At 47.0% G+C, this 17,979-nt stretch overlaps 1 protein-coding gene across 3 annotated transcripts in view; it reads left to right on the top strand.

The window, feature by feature from the left end:
- The first annotated feature begins 3,512 nt into the window (after positions 1 to 3,512).
- Positions 3,513 to 17,979, top strand: part of FAAP100 (FA core complex associated protein 100) — a 32,963-nt gene continuing 18,496 nt past the window's right edge. For 2 of the 3 annotated variants that reach the window (XR_013229495.1, XM_077328268.1), the window contains exons 1-5: positions 3,513 to 3,607; positions 3,773 to 3,827; positions 3,992 to 4,171; positions 7,276 to 7,394; positions 15,400 to 16,328. Coding sequence is in view for 2 of the 3 variants with exons in the window: in XM_077328268.1 (XP_077184383.1) it covers positions 4,007 to 4,171; positions 7,276 to 7,394; positions 15,400 to 16,328 (1,213 nt within the window). In the remaining variant the exon portion in view is untranslated. Of the gene's footprint in view, positions 3,608 to 3,772; positions 3,828 to 3,991; positions 4,172 to 7,275; positions 7,395 to 15,399; positions 16,329 to 17,979 lie in introns of those variants that run through there. The other variant, XM_077328269.1, reaches the window with a different exon arrangement.

The following is a 17,979-nucleotide window of genomic DNA, read 5'->3' as shown; positions in this document are numbered from 1 at the left end:
CCTGCTGCTTTCCTTCTCTTCCTCTGATTAAGCCTCTTGGATGATCTGGAGCTGGTTCCCCCTCCCTCCCCCACACAGTTTTCATCCTTTTATCTCTGGGCTCTCAGGAGAGCTTCGTCCTACAGCAATGCCATCTGCTGGTTCTGGTGCATTATCACACCCCCTGCTTTTTCCACAACAAAGAATCTGCGAGTTTTAGAAGTTGTGTATCTGTACAGGCCACTGTCCCAATCCTGCGCCCAGCGTTCTTGGTGGTCGTGGAAAGTGGCACCCAGTTGCAGTTGCCTTATGGCAATGTGGTAGAGAGGAGTTACTGTTGCCTGCCTCTACGTGACAACCCTGGACTTTCCTGGAGATCTCCCAGACAAACACTAACCAGGGCTGACCCTGCTCAGCTTCTGGGAAATGATGAGTTTGGGCTAACCTGGGCCGTCAAGGTCAGAGCTGCACTGTGCTTATAGTACCATTAAAACAAGAGGGGGGGGGGTGCTTTACTGTAACCACGAAGGGTTCCAAATGCCTAACAGGATTCAGTTAAAACGTCTATCACAACCAGAGCCTTACTTCCAAGAGAGTCTAGTGAAATGTTTCTGGGACAAGACAGCAGCTTCCAAAGGCAATATTGGCCTATTCTGTGGCATGTCTCCAGCAACTGGTAGAGTGCCTCTAGCCATGGAAGCTTCATCTCTCCATAATGTTCTCCCATCCGCGTTTTCCCTCCAGACTCCAGAAGAAACCTCTCTATAGCCACATTAACCTACCTACAAAGCATTTGTGCCAGCACTTCATCCTCCACCCTGTTAATGCCTATTTTCTTTCCACTGAAATAGTACAATCACCCAAGTGAAGCTGCCTCATACATGTCCGGAGTAATCGATGATGATGGACAGCAGCTTCCCAAGCTCTTTTCTGGCCTAGGGAACCTGAGCTTTTGTAGCAGGGGCCCTCCCGCACAAGCCCTCCTCTAGTGTGCAAACTGGAAACAAGGGGACAGGGTAAAAGCTGGAAAGGGCCAGAATTGGCATTAAACAAACAAGAATATTACAAAAATCAGTGGGATGCATTACAGACACGTGAGAACAATATTTTAGAAATTAAAAGGTGGAAATCCTGCACCTTTGTTAACCCTTACCAGGCCAAAAAGTCACTGGAACACCCCAGAAAGGACATAAAACAAACAAGAGTACCACAAAAAAGTGGAAAGCATTACAGAAACTTGAGAAAACAAGAAATACAACTTTCACCACTTTATTAACCAAAATGCCTCTGGAACATCCTAGAACAGGCTGGAATGGGCATTATAGAACCAACCAAACGAACAACAACAACCAAGCCCCTAAAAAACAGCAGCATGCATTACAGACATGTCAGAACAATATTTTAGGAATGAAAAAGTGGACCTGCATCTTCATTAACCTTTTCCAGGCCAAAATGCCTCTGGACTATCCTGGGTGGGGGTTGGGTGAGGGGAGAGGGAGACTGGGTGGGGGAGAGGTGGGAGGAGTTTGGGTGGGGGGACGTGGGGGAGTGGAGTGAGTCAGGGTGAAGGGTAGGTTGGGGGAGAAGGGAGTCTGGGGGGAGGCAGGTGGGAGTCTGGGTGTGTTTCTGAGGGAGGGGGAGGGACCAGGGGTGAGGTCAGGTAAGCAAGAGATACAGGTGGTGAGGGCAGGGGGGGAATGGGGGTAGAGTTTACATTGTGTGAGTCTGAGAGAGGGGGAGGTGGAAACAAGGAGCCCCTGAGCAGGTATGTATTTCACAGTTAAGCTGAATTCCAACCTGAGCAGAGATTTCTGGAGAAGTGCTGGATAGTTGTTGCTCACAGGTTCAGGAGTGGGCAGAACAAACTATGGGGCAACCAGAGGCTTCAATTTGCAGCCCCTCTCCCTGGAACACCAAGCCTCCCAAAACTTGCTGGGCTTGTAGGGAGGCATCCCGCAGAGAGGCTACAAGTAAGGGTATGCTATGTCTGCATTCAGTGCCCCAAAATATTGTTCTTAAGAGCCTTTAATGTGTTCCACTGTTTTTTGTGGCGCTATTATGTGTTTAATGCCTGTTTCAGAGTGTTCCAGAAGCATATTTGCCCTGGAAAGGGTTAATAAAAGTGTGGGAGTTCCAATTTTTCATTTCTTAAATATTGTCCCTGAATGTCTGTAATGCACCCCCCCCCCTGTCTTTTGCAGAACGCTTGTTTAATGCCTATTTCAGGTTGTTCCAGAGGCATTTTGGCCTGGAATGGGTTAATAAAGGTGTGAGAGTTCATAGAATCATAGAGTTGTAAGGGGCCATACAGGCCATCTAGTCCAACCCCCTGCTCAACACAGGATCAGCCCAAAGCATCCTAAAGCATCCAAGAAAAGTGTGTATCCAACCTTTGCTTGAAGACTGTCAGTGAGGGGGAGCTCACCACCACCTTAGGCTTTTATATTTAAGGTTTTTTATTTAGATTTTTATATTTAAGGATGAGCCTCTTGTGGCGCAGAGTGGTAAGGCAGCTGTCTGAAAGCTTTGCCCATGAGGCTGGGAGTTCGATCCCAGCAGCCGGCTCAAGGTTGACTCAGCCTTCCATCCTTCCGAGGTCGGTAAAATGAGTACCCAGCTTGCTGGGGGGTAAGCGGTAATGACTGGGGAAGGCACTGGCAAACCACCCCGTATTGAGTCTGCCATGAAAACGCTGGAAGGCGTCACCCCAAGGGTCAGACATGACTCGGTGCTTGCACAGGGGATACCTTTACTATTTAAGGACCAACTTCAACTTATTAAGGAATCTCTTGATAGAGTATAAGGTCATACAATAGCTAAACTTAGCTTGTGGCACTTCAGAATCTATCAAGAGATTCCTTAATAAGTTGAAGTTGGTCCTTAAATATAAAAACCATCCCTTGAAAAAGCTGTAAGGCGAAACACGTCGGGACTTGTGTGAAATAAGAATAAAAGAATTACTGAAGAGAGACAACGCTATATAAGTCCAATTTGAATATTTTATTGCCATATTGGTTTCCCAGTGTGTGTGTATTTTTCTATATTTGTTTGTTCACTGGGACCCACCCCTCCCAGTTCATTAGTTTTGCCTGTAACTTTGTTGGCATATGCTGTGGTTATTGATATAATAGATACTCTTATGGTGAGTTTGGGGTGACCTAGCGTCAAAATCATGCGGATCCATGTATTTCAAGCTGGTTTTTGCACCACGGCAGCCCCACGATGCCATGGATGCGTGATTTTTGCGATGCTATCTATAGACCAAGACATGGCCTACAGTATAATGGCGGTGTTATTTCGATTCAATTTAATAAGCATACGAATTCATGAGGATCCGATTCAAGCAATCTAGCCCGGACTTTTAAGTACAGCCGTGCAAACGCAAACCTCCCTGCTCCCCTCCAAGAGTTCGCGCGGCTGCCTCCCCTCTCTCGCCACTCGCTTTTACGGCCTGTCGTAAACCCGTTCCTTCTGTCACGCTTAGACTCCGTCGCAGAGAGCCAGCGAGCGAGCGCGCCGTAAAGGGGGGGAAGGGGTGCCGCCCGCTGCCGAGATCCAGCGAGGCGAGAAGCTCCGCCAGAGACAGCGCGAGAAGGCGGGGCCACAGCTGCAGTCCCGCCCCTTTGTGGTGAGGGGGGGGGATTGGATGGAAGGGGGGGTTGGAATTGGATGCTTAATTCTGTTTCACGGGCATTTCCCTTTCCTCCCTGTCGAGGGCAGCTTTTCTTTTCTGGGTTGGGGGCAAATGGGGCGGCTGTGCCTTTACTCCCCTCCTCTTTGTCGTCCTCTCCAGCGCTGTCCATCCTGACAACGGGCAGTCCACGTCGGTGCGGGGTAGCATCGCACAGGTGGGAGCAACAAGAAGGCTGATTGGGGGGGGGGGGGAGTCCTGCATGCTGCCAGCATCCTTTCACTCCTTTCTCACACTTGTGGATGTGTGAAGGGGGAAGGGGGCGGCCCAGGCCCGTACCCCCACCCCAATGTCCACATATCTTTTTGATCCTCTTTCCAGGCTGGCACGGGGGTCATGGCACAAGTGGGGCACAGGGTGGATTACCTGGCCGGATTCTGCTGCCCGGTAGGGGGGCTTGCAGCTGGGAAGCCCAGAGTGCTGTGCCACGACAACCAGATCTACCTCTCCAATGGCACCGAGTACGTCTATGTCTATGATCAAGAAGGGCGGCTGATGAAGGTAAGTGGCAGGGGGCTGCCTCAGCCCAATTTAGGTTGGTCCATCTTGTGTTGGGGGCACTGGGGGAGATGTGGGTCATGCACTGTGAGCCACTTCTGGGCCCTTCACGTTGGCATCCCAGGAGAAGGGCTGGCCAGATGGTCCAAGACCTTTACTAGCCCGTTTTAAATTTTGCAGCACATACTTAAGAACTCGCATTTGTAGGCTGAGCCAGTTAACTTGCCTTTTCAGATTTTTAATTGCTACACCTGGTTTCCAAGCATTAGTTGACATGAAGAAAAATCAGCTTACAAGCATCCCAATTGTGATTGCACTATGATGCATCTAGAGTGCTTAGGGGATAACTGCGCCTCAGCATGTGCTTTCCCTCTCCTGGCAACTCAGATTCCCAGCTGTCGCTAGGGCAGGTTTTATAGCTGTTTCCTAGCAGTGTGAGAATTGTTGCAGCTTCTTGCAGCTTTTGTATGGCAGGCTAAGTTGTGTGTCTTGTATTTCTGTACTTTTGTGACTTGCAATAAACCAAAATGTTTTGCATTATAAAATTGAAAAATCTACATCTACATAGGTGGGTTAGCGGTCATATTTCCAGTGGAACTCTAACACACACACACATACACGGGGGGGGGGGGGCAGGATGCATGTTTTGTGGAGAAGTGTTAGACATTTAGAATAATTAATTTTTAAATAAAGGACTGTGAGGCACGTGCAGACACTTCACACTGCATGGAAAGGGAGCTTGCCTACAGAGCATTCGACCACTGAGAAAAGAAAAATGGGAATGTCTCTGAATGTATGCTCTGGAGTCTGGACTGTGGACCAACTCATTTGTTTTATGATTAGTGGGTTTGAAGGGTGGGCTGCAAGCCCTCAAGCGGCACAGAGCTTCTACATCAGGGCTTGCATAAGTGGCCAAAGCAGAGAAATGGGTTCTGTATGATTTATGTTGCCTTGCCGTGTTCCTTCCCATAAGCCTAGTAGTATGTACCATGGCTGTAGCATCAGGCTATCATTCACAGGTGAGCCCCTCCCTCCATTTTCTGTGATGCTGATATAGGAGAAATGTTGACCTCAGTTCTGCAAGCATGCTTGTGTGTTGCAGGCTGCCAGCCTCAGCCCAGCATAAAACCTGTGATTTTTGAATATCTTTTCTCATGGAAAGTCAGCAGGGAATGCTAATGAATGTGAGGGACCCAACATTAGCCATCTAAGTGTGCAGAGGAGAATTAGTCTAATCCTGTTGATTTTATTTGGGCTTTGATTGGAGTATGTCTGCATGCAATTGCATTGTAAATCTTTAAGAAGCTGCTCTAGTAACTTTTCAATGCTCTCTTCCACTGTGGCACTTTTTTATAGCAGAGTGGTGATCTGTGCTTTGTAATCCACTTACTTTTATTTGTGGTTTTTTTGACATTTCACTTCTGATAATTTTGACAGATCTTTTAAACTGTGTCTCTCTGTGTTCTCTGAATCGAAATCTTTTTTCCTGGCTGAAGGTAAATGTTGGTGGCTTTTATACAAATGCCATTTTCCTTGCATTGTTTCCTCGGCTCATGACAAACCTTAGCACTGTGTGAAATATATCTCTCATTTATTCCCTTGATTGTTTCTACGGAGCCCATTATGGTAATATCTGGCTTCACCTCCTACACTTTCCCCTCATGCAGAGAAGGAGGTCACAAATGGGCTAATGCTTTTTTATTTGCCTGGATCATATGAAATGCTAAAAATCTCAGGTTTCCAGGCTTTCTCATGCTTGGAGGGTGCTCAATTTTCAAACCTTTGAATTGCCGTCTGCTGCAGACATCCACGTGGGCTATTGCCTGCTCCCTCACTGATGAAATGAAACCCCATCTTGGGCGGAACATGTTACTTGTTCACCGGCACAGTATGATAGAGGCAGTGTTTGAGCCGAGCTTTTAAAAATTAGCTATGCTTTTCTGACAGACCTTTACTGAAATGTTCATATAATAGAAGTTGCATATCCTCAGCTGCTGAAAAGAAAAATCTAGGCCCACAGGTGTTATGACTGTGGCAGTCATTTGAATCAAATATGTACAGACTTTGTGGAATCTGATGGCACGCCATTCAGTATAGTAGCTCTCTGAAGGATGCTTTGTCTGGCCAGACCGAATGTGGGCAGGGGAGAAGGCAGGGAAGTAACAGATGCCCATTTGGCACTCCTTTCTTTCTACTCCATGTGGCTTTTGCTTCCAGGGGAAGATACTCCCAGGATATTGTCTCGTTTTAATGTTAAAGCAAACTGCATACCACCTCTGGAAGTGGGATTGCCAACTTTTTCCTGGCCCTATTTTTTTTACCTTTTGACAATAGCCTGGCCTATAGAAATAAAGCATTTGAAGTTTTATCCTGTCACACTTTCCATAAAGCAGGTAAAGCCTCATCTGTCCCAGTGCTACATGTCATGGTCCTGTTACAGCTACACGAGCAGCGCTGTACTGTGGATTATTCTAGACATAGAGATCCAGTACTGATCATTCTGAGGCAAAGGTAGACCAATGCAGCCAGTTTAAGGAAAGAAGAAGAGTTGGTTCTTATATGCCGCTTTTCTCTACCCAAAGGCATCTCAAAGTGGCTTACAATCGACTTCCCTTTCCTCTCCCCACAACAGACACCCTGTGAGGTAGGTGAGGCTGAGAGAGCCCTGAGATTACTGCTCGGTCAGAACAGCTTTATCAGTGCTGTGGTGAGCCCAAGGTCACCCAGCTGGCTGCATGTGGAGGAGTGGGGAATCAAACTCGGCTCACCAGATTAGAAGTCCGGGCTCCTAAACACCACACCAAGCTGGCTTATACATAAGGCCTTTATTGGCATTGTACAAAAGAAGGCCAATTGACAGTAGTGCATAAAACAGAAAGAAATCCAATTATAAGACAAAATTCCAATTATACAGGCTGTTGGTAACCAACCTTGTCTGTATGTTCCTATACCCGGCCTTCGTGAAATGTGGTTGTGTTGTTGAGGGCATGGTGCCTAAGAGGTAATTCTCAGTGCTGTTCTTTTTATTAAATTCTGCCCTTTTGGGAGCAACTAGAGGGCCTCTTCTCCTTTTTCAGTCCTCTTCACTGTGCCTGTTTCCTTCGTAGGCTGTCTACAGGTTTCCAGATCAAATTTGGCATGTGGAGCTCCTGCCCTTCCATCAGCAGCTGTATATCCTGTGTGCTGGAGTTGGCATTTATTGTGTGTCCTTGGACTACCAGAGCAGGTGAGAGCCGGCTGGGGCATTACTTGGCTGAACTGAAGGTTTTGACAAGACTATGGGCCAGTTGAGAACCTGCTGGTAGGTTCACTGAGTAGCTTGGGCCGAAAAGTTCCTTTCCCCACTCCGACCATTTCCCATTGCTGCCACCGTAACCCAAGAACTTAAATTGTTTTGCCATCATTGTCAATGATTAATCTCTTTCCTGATAACCACTAAGCTTTCTCAGGGAGGGCTCCAGTTCTTTGGAATGCCATCCACCGGGAGATCTGACAGGCCACCTCAATAGTAGCTTTTGAACAGCAATCAAAGGCTTTCTAGGGAGGGGCTGCAGCTGGTTGGCAGAGTATGCGCTTTGTGTGCAGAAGGCAGCAGGTGCTAGGAAAGACCTTTTTCTGGCAGTGGCTCTCCAGGCTGTCAGAGAGGACAGTATTGAACTTCATGGGTCAGTGTCTACCTCTGTATAAAGCAGTTCCCTGTGAGAATAGGGGGGGTGGGGCTGCACAGTAGCAAGGCAAAAGCTTTCTGTGCATAAGATCCCAAATCCTGGCAAGTCCAGCCAGGAAAGATCTGCACATGCCGCCAGTGCCTCAGATGCTTAGGTGGCGATGTGATCCTGGCTGCCCAGCAAAAGGGTCTGACTTGTGCCAGGGGTCTCCTAACCTTGTTCTAGTTTGAACTACTTTGAGAACGAAAACCTAAGTTTGAAAATTTTACCTTTATTGTACAGTGCAGAATTAACAGTGCCATCAGTACAGCCACTTGCTGTAGTGTAGTTATCTGATAGCTCCTCAACTTGTGGGGATAGGGATGGTTTCCCTGTAAGAACCAGCATGCTTTAGTGTTTCATAGCCCTTTTGCCCATGATTCACTGAGCTTGTCTTTTATGCCCACTAATTTTCAGTGAAGCAGTAGGGAAGGTGCAGGAGCATGTATTAATATTACAAAGAATTATATCTACTGAATCTTTTCTGCTGCTAATTACAAAGGGGTTTCCTTGCTCTGTTACCTGACATTGCAGGAGGGACTGTGCTTAGTCAAGGGGGGGGGGCTGTACATGCACACATCAAGCTATATTATTCATTACCCATCTAGTGATTTTATTTCACTATTGTGAGAAAGTGTTAATTCTGATGGAGACAAGTTAATCCCGATAGTCTGGCATGGAAGTTAGCCTGCTCATTTGCTGTAAAGCAGACCTGAACCACATGTGACTTGGCAGGCCAAATGCAGCCCAGCAGCCTTACACTGTGACATGCCAGGCATTTGACATGCCCTAAGATTTTGCCTTCCTACATAGACTGCAAAATTCAGGAGGATTATCAACCTTCAAGTAGGTTGCTATAGTTTGCAAGCTGTGCAGGCCTGGTCTAGAGTCCATTACATAAGTTCCAGCAAGGAAAGAAACTGACTTTTGGAATGCAGGCTGAGCAGCTTGTGCAAGGCTTGCAAATAGCTACTTTCCTACACTGATTAAGAACTGCAAGAAGGCTGTTCTTTCTAAAAACCCCAGATGGGCCCAGAGTGTAGCCACAATGCCTCAAAAAGGGACCAGGCCCCACCAGTCATTTGTCATGCCCCTCCAATCAACCCAGGGATTGGTGTGAAATCTGTCACAAGTCTTTCAAGTGTAAATTCTGTGTTTGAAAAAGGAAGGATTTTAAACGGTGTGAATCCTGTCATAAATCTTCCAGATGTGAATTCTCTGTACAATTGACTAGAACAGAATTAGCAGTTAGCAAGGTTGAAGAGTCTTGCTTTAAAGAAAGCCTACAAGGTGTGTGTGTGTGTGTGAATCTTGTTGAAGTAAGGAAGAGAAAATAAATAATGATGCCGGATTACTTATGTACTCATTTGCCCACTCCCCAGTAACATTTTTCTGACTATGGGCCTGGCACCAGAGCTGGAAACCAGACTGTTCCTGTCAGTCACAGGCTCCCATGCTGTTTCTTCTGATTCTTTTTCACTTCTGCAAGTGTTCATTTTTCAATCACTGTATGAGTTGTACAGAGCCCTTACCCTTCTCCAGGCTTGCCCTTACTCCTCATTTTAGTGTGCGGGGTGGCTAGTAATCCCTGATGCCTGGCTATGTGGCTCACTGGGGGGCCTCTGGAGGGAGTGGCCAGTGTCTGAGGTCCCTCCTCCTGGTCCTGCCCCTTCTGGCTGGCTTCCAAATCCTCCTTTGTGTCCTCTGGCATCGGAGTAGCAGAGGTGGGGATGTTGAGCACTGGCCCTTTCCATTCCCCAGGCTAAGTGAACCTGGATTTTCCACCTGCTATCTGCCTCCCCTCTTGTCACCCCCTTCCTCCCTCTCACTGTATCTTGCTCTGTCTCTCCTCTCTGCTTCTGCTGTGTTTGGTCTTCCGCTGTCCATCTCTTCTCCTATGCATCTGATTTCCAACCTCCTTCTTGGACTCTCTTTCATCTTCTAATTGATAGCACTCCCCCACTCAAGTGCATAAATATCGCCCCTGTACATGCCTGCCAGCCCTGCACTCGGCCCCGAATTGGATAGCTGTGGCCATGCCCTTCCCTCACTCTGAGGGAGCAGTGGCTAGTTGCATTGACCTTCCCCCAGCCCTTTCTTCAGTTCTACTGCTGCATGAGATGCTCTGTGGTTTGGTGGCAGTAACACTGGCCCTACCCAGGGTCTTGGTGGTCTCACTGGCTTGCTGGGATGACAGGTGACTGGAATGGGGCAGCTACTGATTGTTTGGGCTGGTGGGTGTCTTGAGGCTGGCCTCTGTGGTCCAGAGTTAGCTGCCGACTTCCATGTGTGTGGGGCTAGGAGCTGGTCCTGCAGTGCTACAACTTGGGGGGGGGGGCTGCCCAGGGGGGCAAGGTAGTCCTGGTTGGATTCTGGCATTGCTGGACCTCAGGATGGCACAGAGGGGATGCACCTATTGTGGTGCCAAAATGATCTAGACGATGAGCATGGACTCTGCTTTTGTTGCCTCATTGAACCTGACTCTGACTCGGAGGACCTCCCCAGATCATCTTCCTCCAATTTGTCCAGGTTGGTTCTGCCAATTCCCTGATCCGAATCACAATGGATCTTGCACAATCTTGATCACCACTGATCCAGAGGTGCTGCTCTGAACTGCCAACCAAGAAGCCCAAACTTAAAAATCAATGTTAAGAAAAGCATAGATCAAATCCAAAGCATTGTACATTGATTCGAGCACCCATTCTGATGGCCAGACCCCAGCTGGTTTTCACTCCTCCAAAGACTCCATCCCCTCTGCTCAGTTCGCTGAGCAGATCTCAGCTATTTGATCGCTCGTTCACTCTCTTCCTCACTCATAACAGAGGAGATAGCCTAGGGGGTGCCAGTGCTATCTTGCTGTGCCAATTGATAGGGAAGGTAAAAAGTTAGATTTCCTATGTGTAAGATATATACTCTGCTTCAGCCTTGGGTTTCAGGATCTCAGATTACTGGACCACCATGGCCAACTATCAGCTCTTTCTACGGGGAGCATTCTCCTGTATCTTAAACTGTTGCCTGAGGAGAAATGACCCCTTGGTTTCAGACAGCAGATTAATGCCAGCTGCCATATAGCTAAATCAATGGCCAGCTCCATTGTTTTGCGGTGTCGTACCTGGGTCAGGTCAGCCATACTATCTGTGGATACAAGACAAAACTTCATTTTTGGAGAAAATTGATCAGACTTTCTCATAGATTAAAAAGAATAAACAGATGGTGAAATCCCTGGGCATTGTGCACTCAGACTCCTCTAAGCTTAAACAGCAGCATTTATCTCATCAGCCTTGGCAGCCTTATCAGAGATACCTTTGTCACTTTAGTCTCTCAAGGTCATAATATCTTGCCTCTAAAAGGAAAAGTGCTCCCAGACCTAGACTGGGACATCAATCTCATTAAGCCAAAGACTCATCAACCTCATAAAGCTGCATTCTGACTAGCCTGACTTCTGGCAGCTGTCAGATTTATTCTTGTTTATTTGTAGTTGGTAAAAAGATGGTGGGACTATACCCATCCTAGATCTTCAGGGCCTAATCTCTTTCGAAATTCCACTGGACTCACTAGTTTTGATGTTGCAGTTATTAAAGTTGGACTTATAGCTCATTATTATTGACTTGAAAGATGCCTACTTTCATGTTTCATGTTTCTATCTGTCATTAATATCACAAATATTTGTGATTCTGTTACAGGAGAGAAATCTACCAATCTATCATATTACCAGGTGACCATATACCAGATTTGGCCACTGCCCCTAGGGTGTTTACAAAGTGCATGGCCCTGGCAGTGGCCTACCTACAGGGATTGTTTACCGCCCAGTTGAGGCTCTGTTGTCTTAAAGGCTTGTGAGAAGCTAGGCTTCCCGATTATATGGGGAAAGATGGTTCCTTCTCAGAGTACAGTTTATTAGAGCCATGTTGGATTTTGTATTGGCCAGAGGGTTCTTGCCAGCCAATAGACATTGAGGCCCTTACCAATTAGGTGGGAAGGTGTACTCATAAGTAGTGGTCCCCAACTTTTTTCCGGCTGGGGACCGGTGGCAGCAGGGAGGGCGATTGCCCAGCCGCATATGCGCGGCCGTGCACGTGCAGTGTGCATGCGCGGCCGAAAACGGGCACCCGTGACACTTTCGCGCATGCGTGAAAGTGCCACGTGTGCACGTTTTCGGCCGTGCATGGCACATGCGCGAATGCGCTGCCCCGCCACAAGCTTGTGGCCTGGGAAGTTTCTTACTGCTAGGGGGGGCAGGGAGAGGGAGCCGCAGCCCAGTGCCAGGGTCTTTACGGCCCGGCACCGGGCCATGGCCCAGTGGTTGGGGACCACCGCTCATAAGCATTTTCAGTCAGTGCATAGTAAACCATGCTTGTTGGGTTTGATGGCTTGTACAACAACTCTATTACCCCATCAAGACTTTCTGCGTGCCATTTTCAGCTCTGGCTTTTGTCCCATTTAATACTGAATGGCATAGATTATCTATCCCTAGAACTGCAACAAATTCCCTACAGTTGTGGTCACAGACTTATAGAATCATGGAAGGGACTTCCAGGGTCATTTAGTCCAATTGCCTGAACAATGCAGGAACTCACAACTACCTGCCTATACACAGTGACCCCAATTTCATGCCCAAATGATCTCCCCTCACCAAAAATCTCCAGAATCCAGCCTGACCTGGAAGAAATTCATCTACCATCCCACAGTGGTGATCAGCAACTCCCGGGGTATGCAAGGAGGGGCCACAAGAGACAAACACTGGCACATCCCTTCCTGCCCACCCACTTACAATCTGCCTAAGTTTATAAATCTACATTTCAATCAGATGACTATCTAGCCTCTGCTTAAAACCTTCCAAAGAAGGAGAACCTGCCATGTCCTGGGGAAGTCTGTTCCACTGAGAAACCGCTCTAACTGTCAGGAACTTCTGGATGTTTAGCCAAAAATTCTTTTGAATTAATTTCAAACCACTGGTTCTAGTCCAACCCTCTGGGTCAACAGAAAACAACTCTGCTTCATCTTCTATATAACAGCTCTTCAAGTATTTGAAGATGGTTATCATATCACCTGTTATTCATCTTCTCTTCAGACTGAACTCCTTCATCCTTTCCTCATATTTCTTATTCTCCAAACCCCTCACCATCTTTGTAGCCTTCCTCTGGACATGCTCCAGTTTCTCTACATATTTCTTCAGTTTTGGTGCCCAAAACTGAACAGAGTACTCCAAGTTAGTTCTCGCCAGAGTGGAGTAAAGTGGTAACATCACCTCACATGATCTGGATACTATACTTCTTTTAATACAGCCCAAAATTCCATTTGCCTTTTTAGCTACCAAGTCACACTGCTGACTCATGTTCAGTGTCTGGTCTACTAAAACCCCCAGATCCTTTTAACTGCCAAGACAACTCTCACCCATCCTAAAGACCATTTATGCACTGGGAACTTCACTGCCTCAGCTCTCATGCAGAAGCACAAATCAGGGACGGACGAGGTGCATGGCGCCAAATGCTCCCCCATGTGGGTGCAGGAAGAGGTGGGGCAACCTGCCACAACTAAAACTCCAGCCTGCAGCCCAGCATGAAACCCCCAGTGCGTAAACGGTCATAGTGATGTATATTATTTTTCCTACCTAAATGAGTACCAGGGAATTTCAAACTCACCCCCCTCCCTGGTTCTTAGGTATCAGACCATATGGAACCACCCTGTTGTAATCCATACCCCCAGCCACTCCAGCCCACCAAATCGACAGTATTGGAGACTGGGGAGATCTTTCAGTTGTACTGCCATCTTGTTTTATTGTACTTCTTTGTTAGGTTATTTTATTGGGGTAAGATTTTTACGGTTTGTTTATATATATATATATGCTGTAAACCGCTGTGAGCCAGTTCGCTGGGAGTGGTCTAGAAATCAAATTGTAAAATAAATAGATAAATAAATGAACTTTATATTTATCATTACTGAAATTCATTTTATTCCTTTTAACCCAGTTTTCTAACCTGTCAGGATTATCTTGTATTCTGATTCTGTCTTCTGGTGTGTTTTCTAACCCTTCCAGTTTAGTATCTGCAAATTTAATAAGTATCTCCTTTATTCCTTCATCCAAATCAGGGTTCTAGAGAGTCTCAGGAGACAGGGTACAGACAGTGGCCCCTTTCTGACCCCACCAGATATGGTTTTCCACCCTCATGGAGATGGAACAGTACAGCCAGTTCCCAATCAAACCAAATCTAAAAACCAAAGGCCTGGTGTTGCCTTATGATGTCTTGGCTTGGCAGCATGGAGACTCCAGACTGCAACCTAGTTTTTTTCCCATGAAGTCAATGAGATCCTCTTACATTTGTATATTATTTGTATTTGTTGTGAACTGCCCAAAGGGTTTCTCAGAGTCCTGTTTAATATGACACCATCATAGGAGCTGCTTGTTCCCCAATAGCCCATTTCAGTAGTTTTGTGAGTGTTGATGTCCAAGCCTTTTGAACCTTTAGACACAGGCCCATGGGCCATTTTGTCCATAAAGGTCAGTGTTTTGGTGATAGCGCCTGGACCAGAGGGTCAGCCTATTTGCTGTGCTGATGGACCTAGACTCTGCCAAGGTGGATCATGTCAGTGTCAATGATTAGGACATGTTATATGCAGGCCAAACTTCCATGTCCATTGGGAGTATGTGCCCAGAGCAATGGTTTCCTCCTCTGCCATTTTGGATGGAGTTCCCCAGTCAGAGATTTGTTGGGCTGCGACATGGTAATTGGCAGATATGTTTGTACATCAATATGCAATGGATTGACAAGTTAGAAGAGGGGCACAAGTCAGTAAAGCAGATCTTCAGCTATTGTTCAAGTGATGAAAGCGTCATCCCCCACCCCTAAACACACCTCTCATGAATACCTTGTCAGAATTCCCATGGGAACGCACAGAAGATTGATAATGGAAACAGGATTGTGCTTACCTGTAACTGTTCATCGAGGATTTTCTATGCAAGCATGCATACCCTCCTTCTGGCCCCACGGTATGATATCTCTAGAGGAACTGAGGTTGGAGGCACTGGAAAGCAGGAGTGCATGACTGTTCGGGCTAAAAGGCTTTTAGCCAGAAAATCCTCTGTGGCACGCCTGCTCATGCATAGTCCCCAGAAAATCCTCAATGAACAGCAGGTACACCTAAATGCAACCCTGTTTTTTCTGTATGAATATAGGTTGTGTGGCCATGTAAACTACTAATTAATTTTAATTTAAATTAATTGGTTTATTTGAACATAGTTGCAAGGCTGAGTATGTAGCACCAACCTTTTATTTTCTTGAAGGTCACCAGCAATACACTTTGCCTTCCTGCCATTGTTGGTTTCTTAGTGCTCAGGAGTCTATAGGGCAACAAAAGGGTTAAGTCATTGAGGCTTGTCTCCAGAGCTTTCCTCTGTGTCATCCAGCTCACTACTCTTGAATTCAGCTCCATGAAGCAGACAATAAGCACTCTAGTTTTTCACTCCCCACCCCTCTAGCTTTCCCCTTTGACTCTATTAAAAGCTTTTCCTTGCTTTCTTTGAAGGTTAGTGAAACAGACAGATGGAGAGGAAAATGACTGCTTTTCCACCGTCCTCCCTATGGGCTCCAACGCCTGCACTTTCCCTGATGCCACGCTTTGCACCTTCACACTGCTCAACGATGTCCTCGTTACCCTCTCCCAAGTTCAGGGGAAGTGGTGCATGAATCTCCACAAGCTCCCAAGCCCTGAGGATCAGGAGAACTTGCCACGTCAACCAATCAGCCATGTGGATATCACCACCTGCACAAGCAACGATGGGGATGTGTCCCTAGCTCACTTTCTTCCAGTCCTGTGTTGTGCTTTTTCTCCTGGCACCAGTGATTCCAAGGAGGGTCTCTGCCACTCAGGAGGCTTCATTCTGGAAGAGCCTCTCTTTAGCCTCCTCTTTGGTATTGATGCTGCCATGCTGGATTCTCCCATGATCCTGTGTGGTTTCCCAGATGGACAGTTGTGCTCTGTGCCCCTGAAGTCTCTGAGTTCTCTTGACAATCACTGCTGTGAAGATTCCCCTGTCAAGATCCTACATCATTTGGAGGAGCCCGTTGTCTTCATTGGGGCCTTGAGGACAGAGCAGAAGTCCCCAGAAGCTGAAGAGGCGCCTGCCTTTGGAGACTTAGGCTGTGACTGCGTTGTGGCTCTGGGGCACTATGGGAAAATGGTGGCCATCAAGGCAACTCAGGGGGAAGAGGTCAAGGTCCCAGAGCTCCGAGAATATTACCTGCAGGGGCCTGTGCTATGTGCAGCATGCAGTGGAGGTAGCCGCATGTACTACAGCACCCACTCCGACATCTATGCTGTTGACTTGGACAGTCCCACCCCAGATACGGAGAAGTTGGAGGACTCTCCTGGGACCCTTCCATCTGCTTTGTCTCCTGCCAGCTTGAGTATCTGCAGTGTGGTGGCCCTTTCCTTATCTTCCCGAGAGTCAGAAGGTACTAGAGTATTTGGGAAATGACTCTGTGGCTCACAGGATTACTTTGTCATGCAATGGTTATATACACAGTTCTTAAAAATGCTACTTGTAAGATGAACAGAAAAATTTACCAGCACTGAGAGGCAAATAATAGGCTAGGATGGCTCCTTAACTACAGGCTGTGGGTGCTAGCTCTAGACTGTACTACTACTTCGATCAAGCCTCTACTAGTCTGTGGGATCTTCACACAGAGCAACAGTTAGCTATGAAAAGAAGGCCAAGCTGTCCTAAAACCAAGCTTTAGATGTATACTGAGGGTCAGAAGGCTCCTTGGAGTTGGGGAGGTTGGTCAGCTTCCCTGTTTCCTCCATTTGCAGAGCATTCCTCCAGTAGAAGGTGGTGGAAAGGTAGTGGAAAGGCAGCACATAATCTCTAAAAGAAAATAATTGTTGGCCAAGAATATAGATTTTTCTTCCTGCCCAGTATCACTTAAGGTGTTCTGCATATGATCTGAGGTTACAGCCAGCATGGTGTCATCCCTGGGCTGCAGGTTTTGGCGGGTGACAAATGACCATTTGTGAGTGAGCTCAGGGCAGTATGTCCATGCTCAGACCAAAGGTTTTCTTTGCTATACTCTCCTGCTTTCCTAAAGAGCCTCTTGTGGTGCAGAGTGGTAAGGCAGCTGTCTGAAAGCTTTGCCCATGAGGCTGGGAGTTCAATCCCAGCAGCCGGCTCAAGGTCAACTCAGCCTTCCATCCTTCCGAGGTCGGTAAAATGAGTACCCAGCTTGCTGGGGGGTAAACGGTAATGACTGGGGAAGGCACTGGCAAACCACCCCGTATTGAGTCTGCCATGAAAATGCTGGAGGGCGTCACCCCAAGGGTCAGACATGACCCGGTGCTTGCACAGGGGATACCTTTACCTGTTTTCCTTACTAAGAGTCAGCATTTCCATCATCTCTAGCTTCTGTGGATCATCTTTGTCAGGCTTGCCAAGTCAGGAGTTGTCTAGGGTGGGAATTTTTGTTTTGTGTGGTGTGAAGGGAAGCGACCAACTACACATTGAAGAGGCAAGTGCTGTAGGCAGTGAAGGATTCAGAGAAAGCTATTTGCCCTGATGCTTCCCAGTGGCAGGATACTGCCGTTGCCTCATTTTCCAAGTGAGACAGAATGGGATTGCCTAGGGCTGCTCCCTCCACAGTTCTTGTTTCAAAACAAACCAAGCTCAGGGATTTAATCAACATTTGTCTCTCTGAAAAACAGAAAACTATCCACATTTCTAATAAAGAATAGGAAAAAAGGGGAAAGGCCTAGGTGCAGAGGAAATACGGGCAGCAAGATAGGGACTAAAAGCCACAGAGAGGAGATACAGCTCTGTGCAGCTTATAAAACTTCTGCTTCTCTGCCTTATCTGTAAGCCTTATCTGAAGGAAATCCTAGCAGGCACTTCTCTCTCTTTTAAACCTCTGCGTGGAGCAGTGAGAAGTAGGAACTTGAATCCAGAGAGTTTGAGGCAGTTAAATTAGGTATTTTGTGTGCTGTGCATAAACCACCACACCTGTTGGCTAGTTCCTCTGGACCAAACGTCCTAGTGGCAGATGAGGAAGAAGTGTAGATCACATGTTTTGCATGCAGAAGCTCCCAGATTCAGTCATGAAATCATGGAGTTGG

This window comes from Paroedura picta, chromosome 3, assembly GCF_049243985.1.
Source record: "Paroedura picta isolate Pp20150507F chromosome 3, Ppicta_v3.0, whole genome shotgun sequence".
In the NCBI taxonomy this organism is placed as follows: domain Eukaryota; kingdom Metazoa; phylum Chordata; class Lepidosauria; order Squamata; family Gekkonidae; genus Paroedura; species Paroedura picta.
The sequence above is the reverse complement of the archived record's forward strand: the minus strand, read 5'-3'. Positions and strand labels throughout refer to the sequence as shown.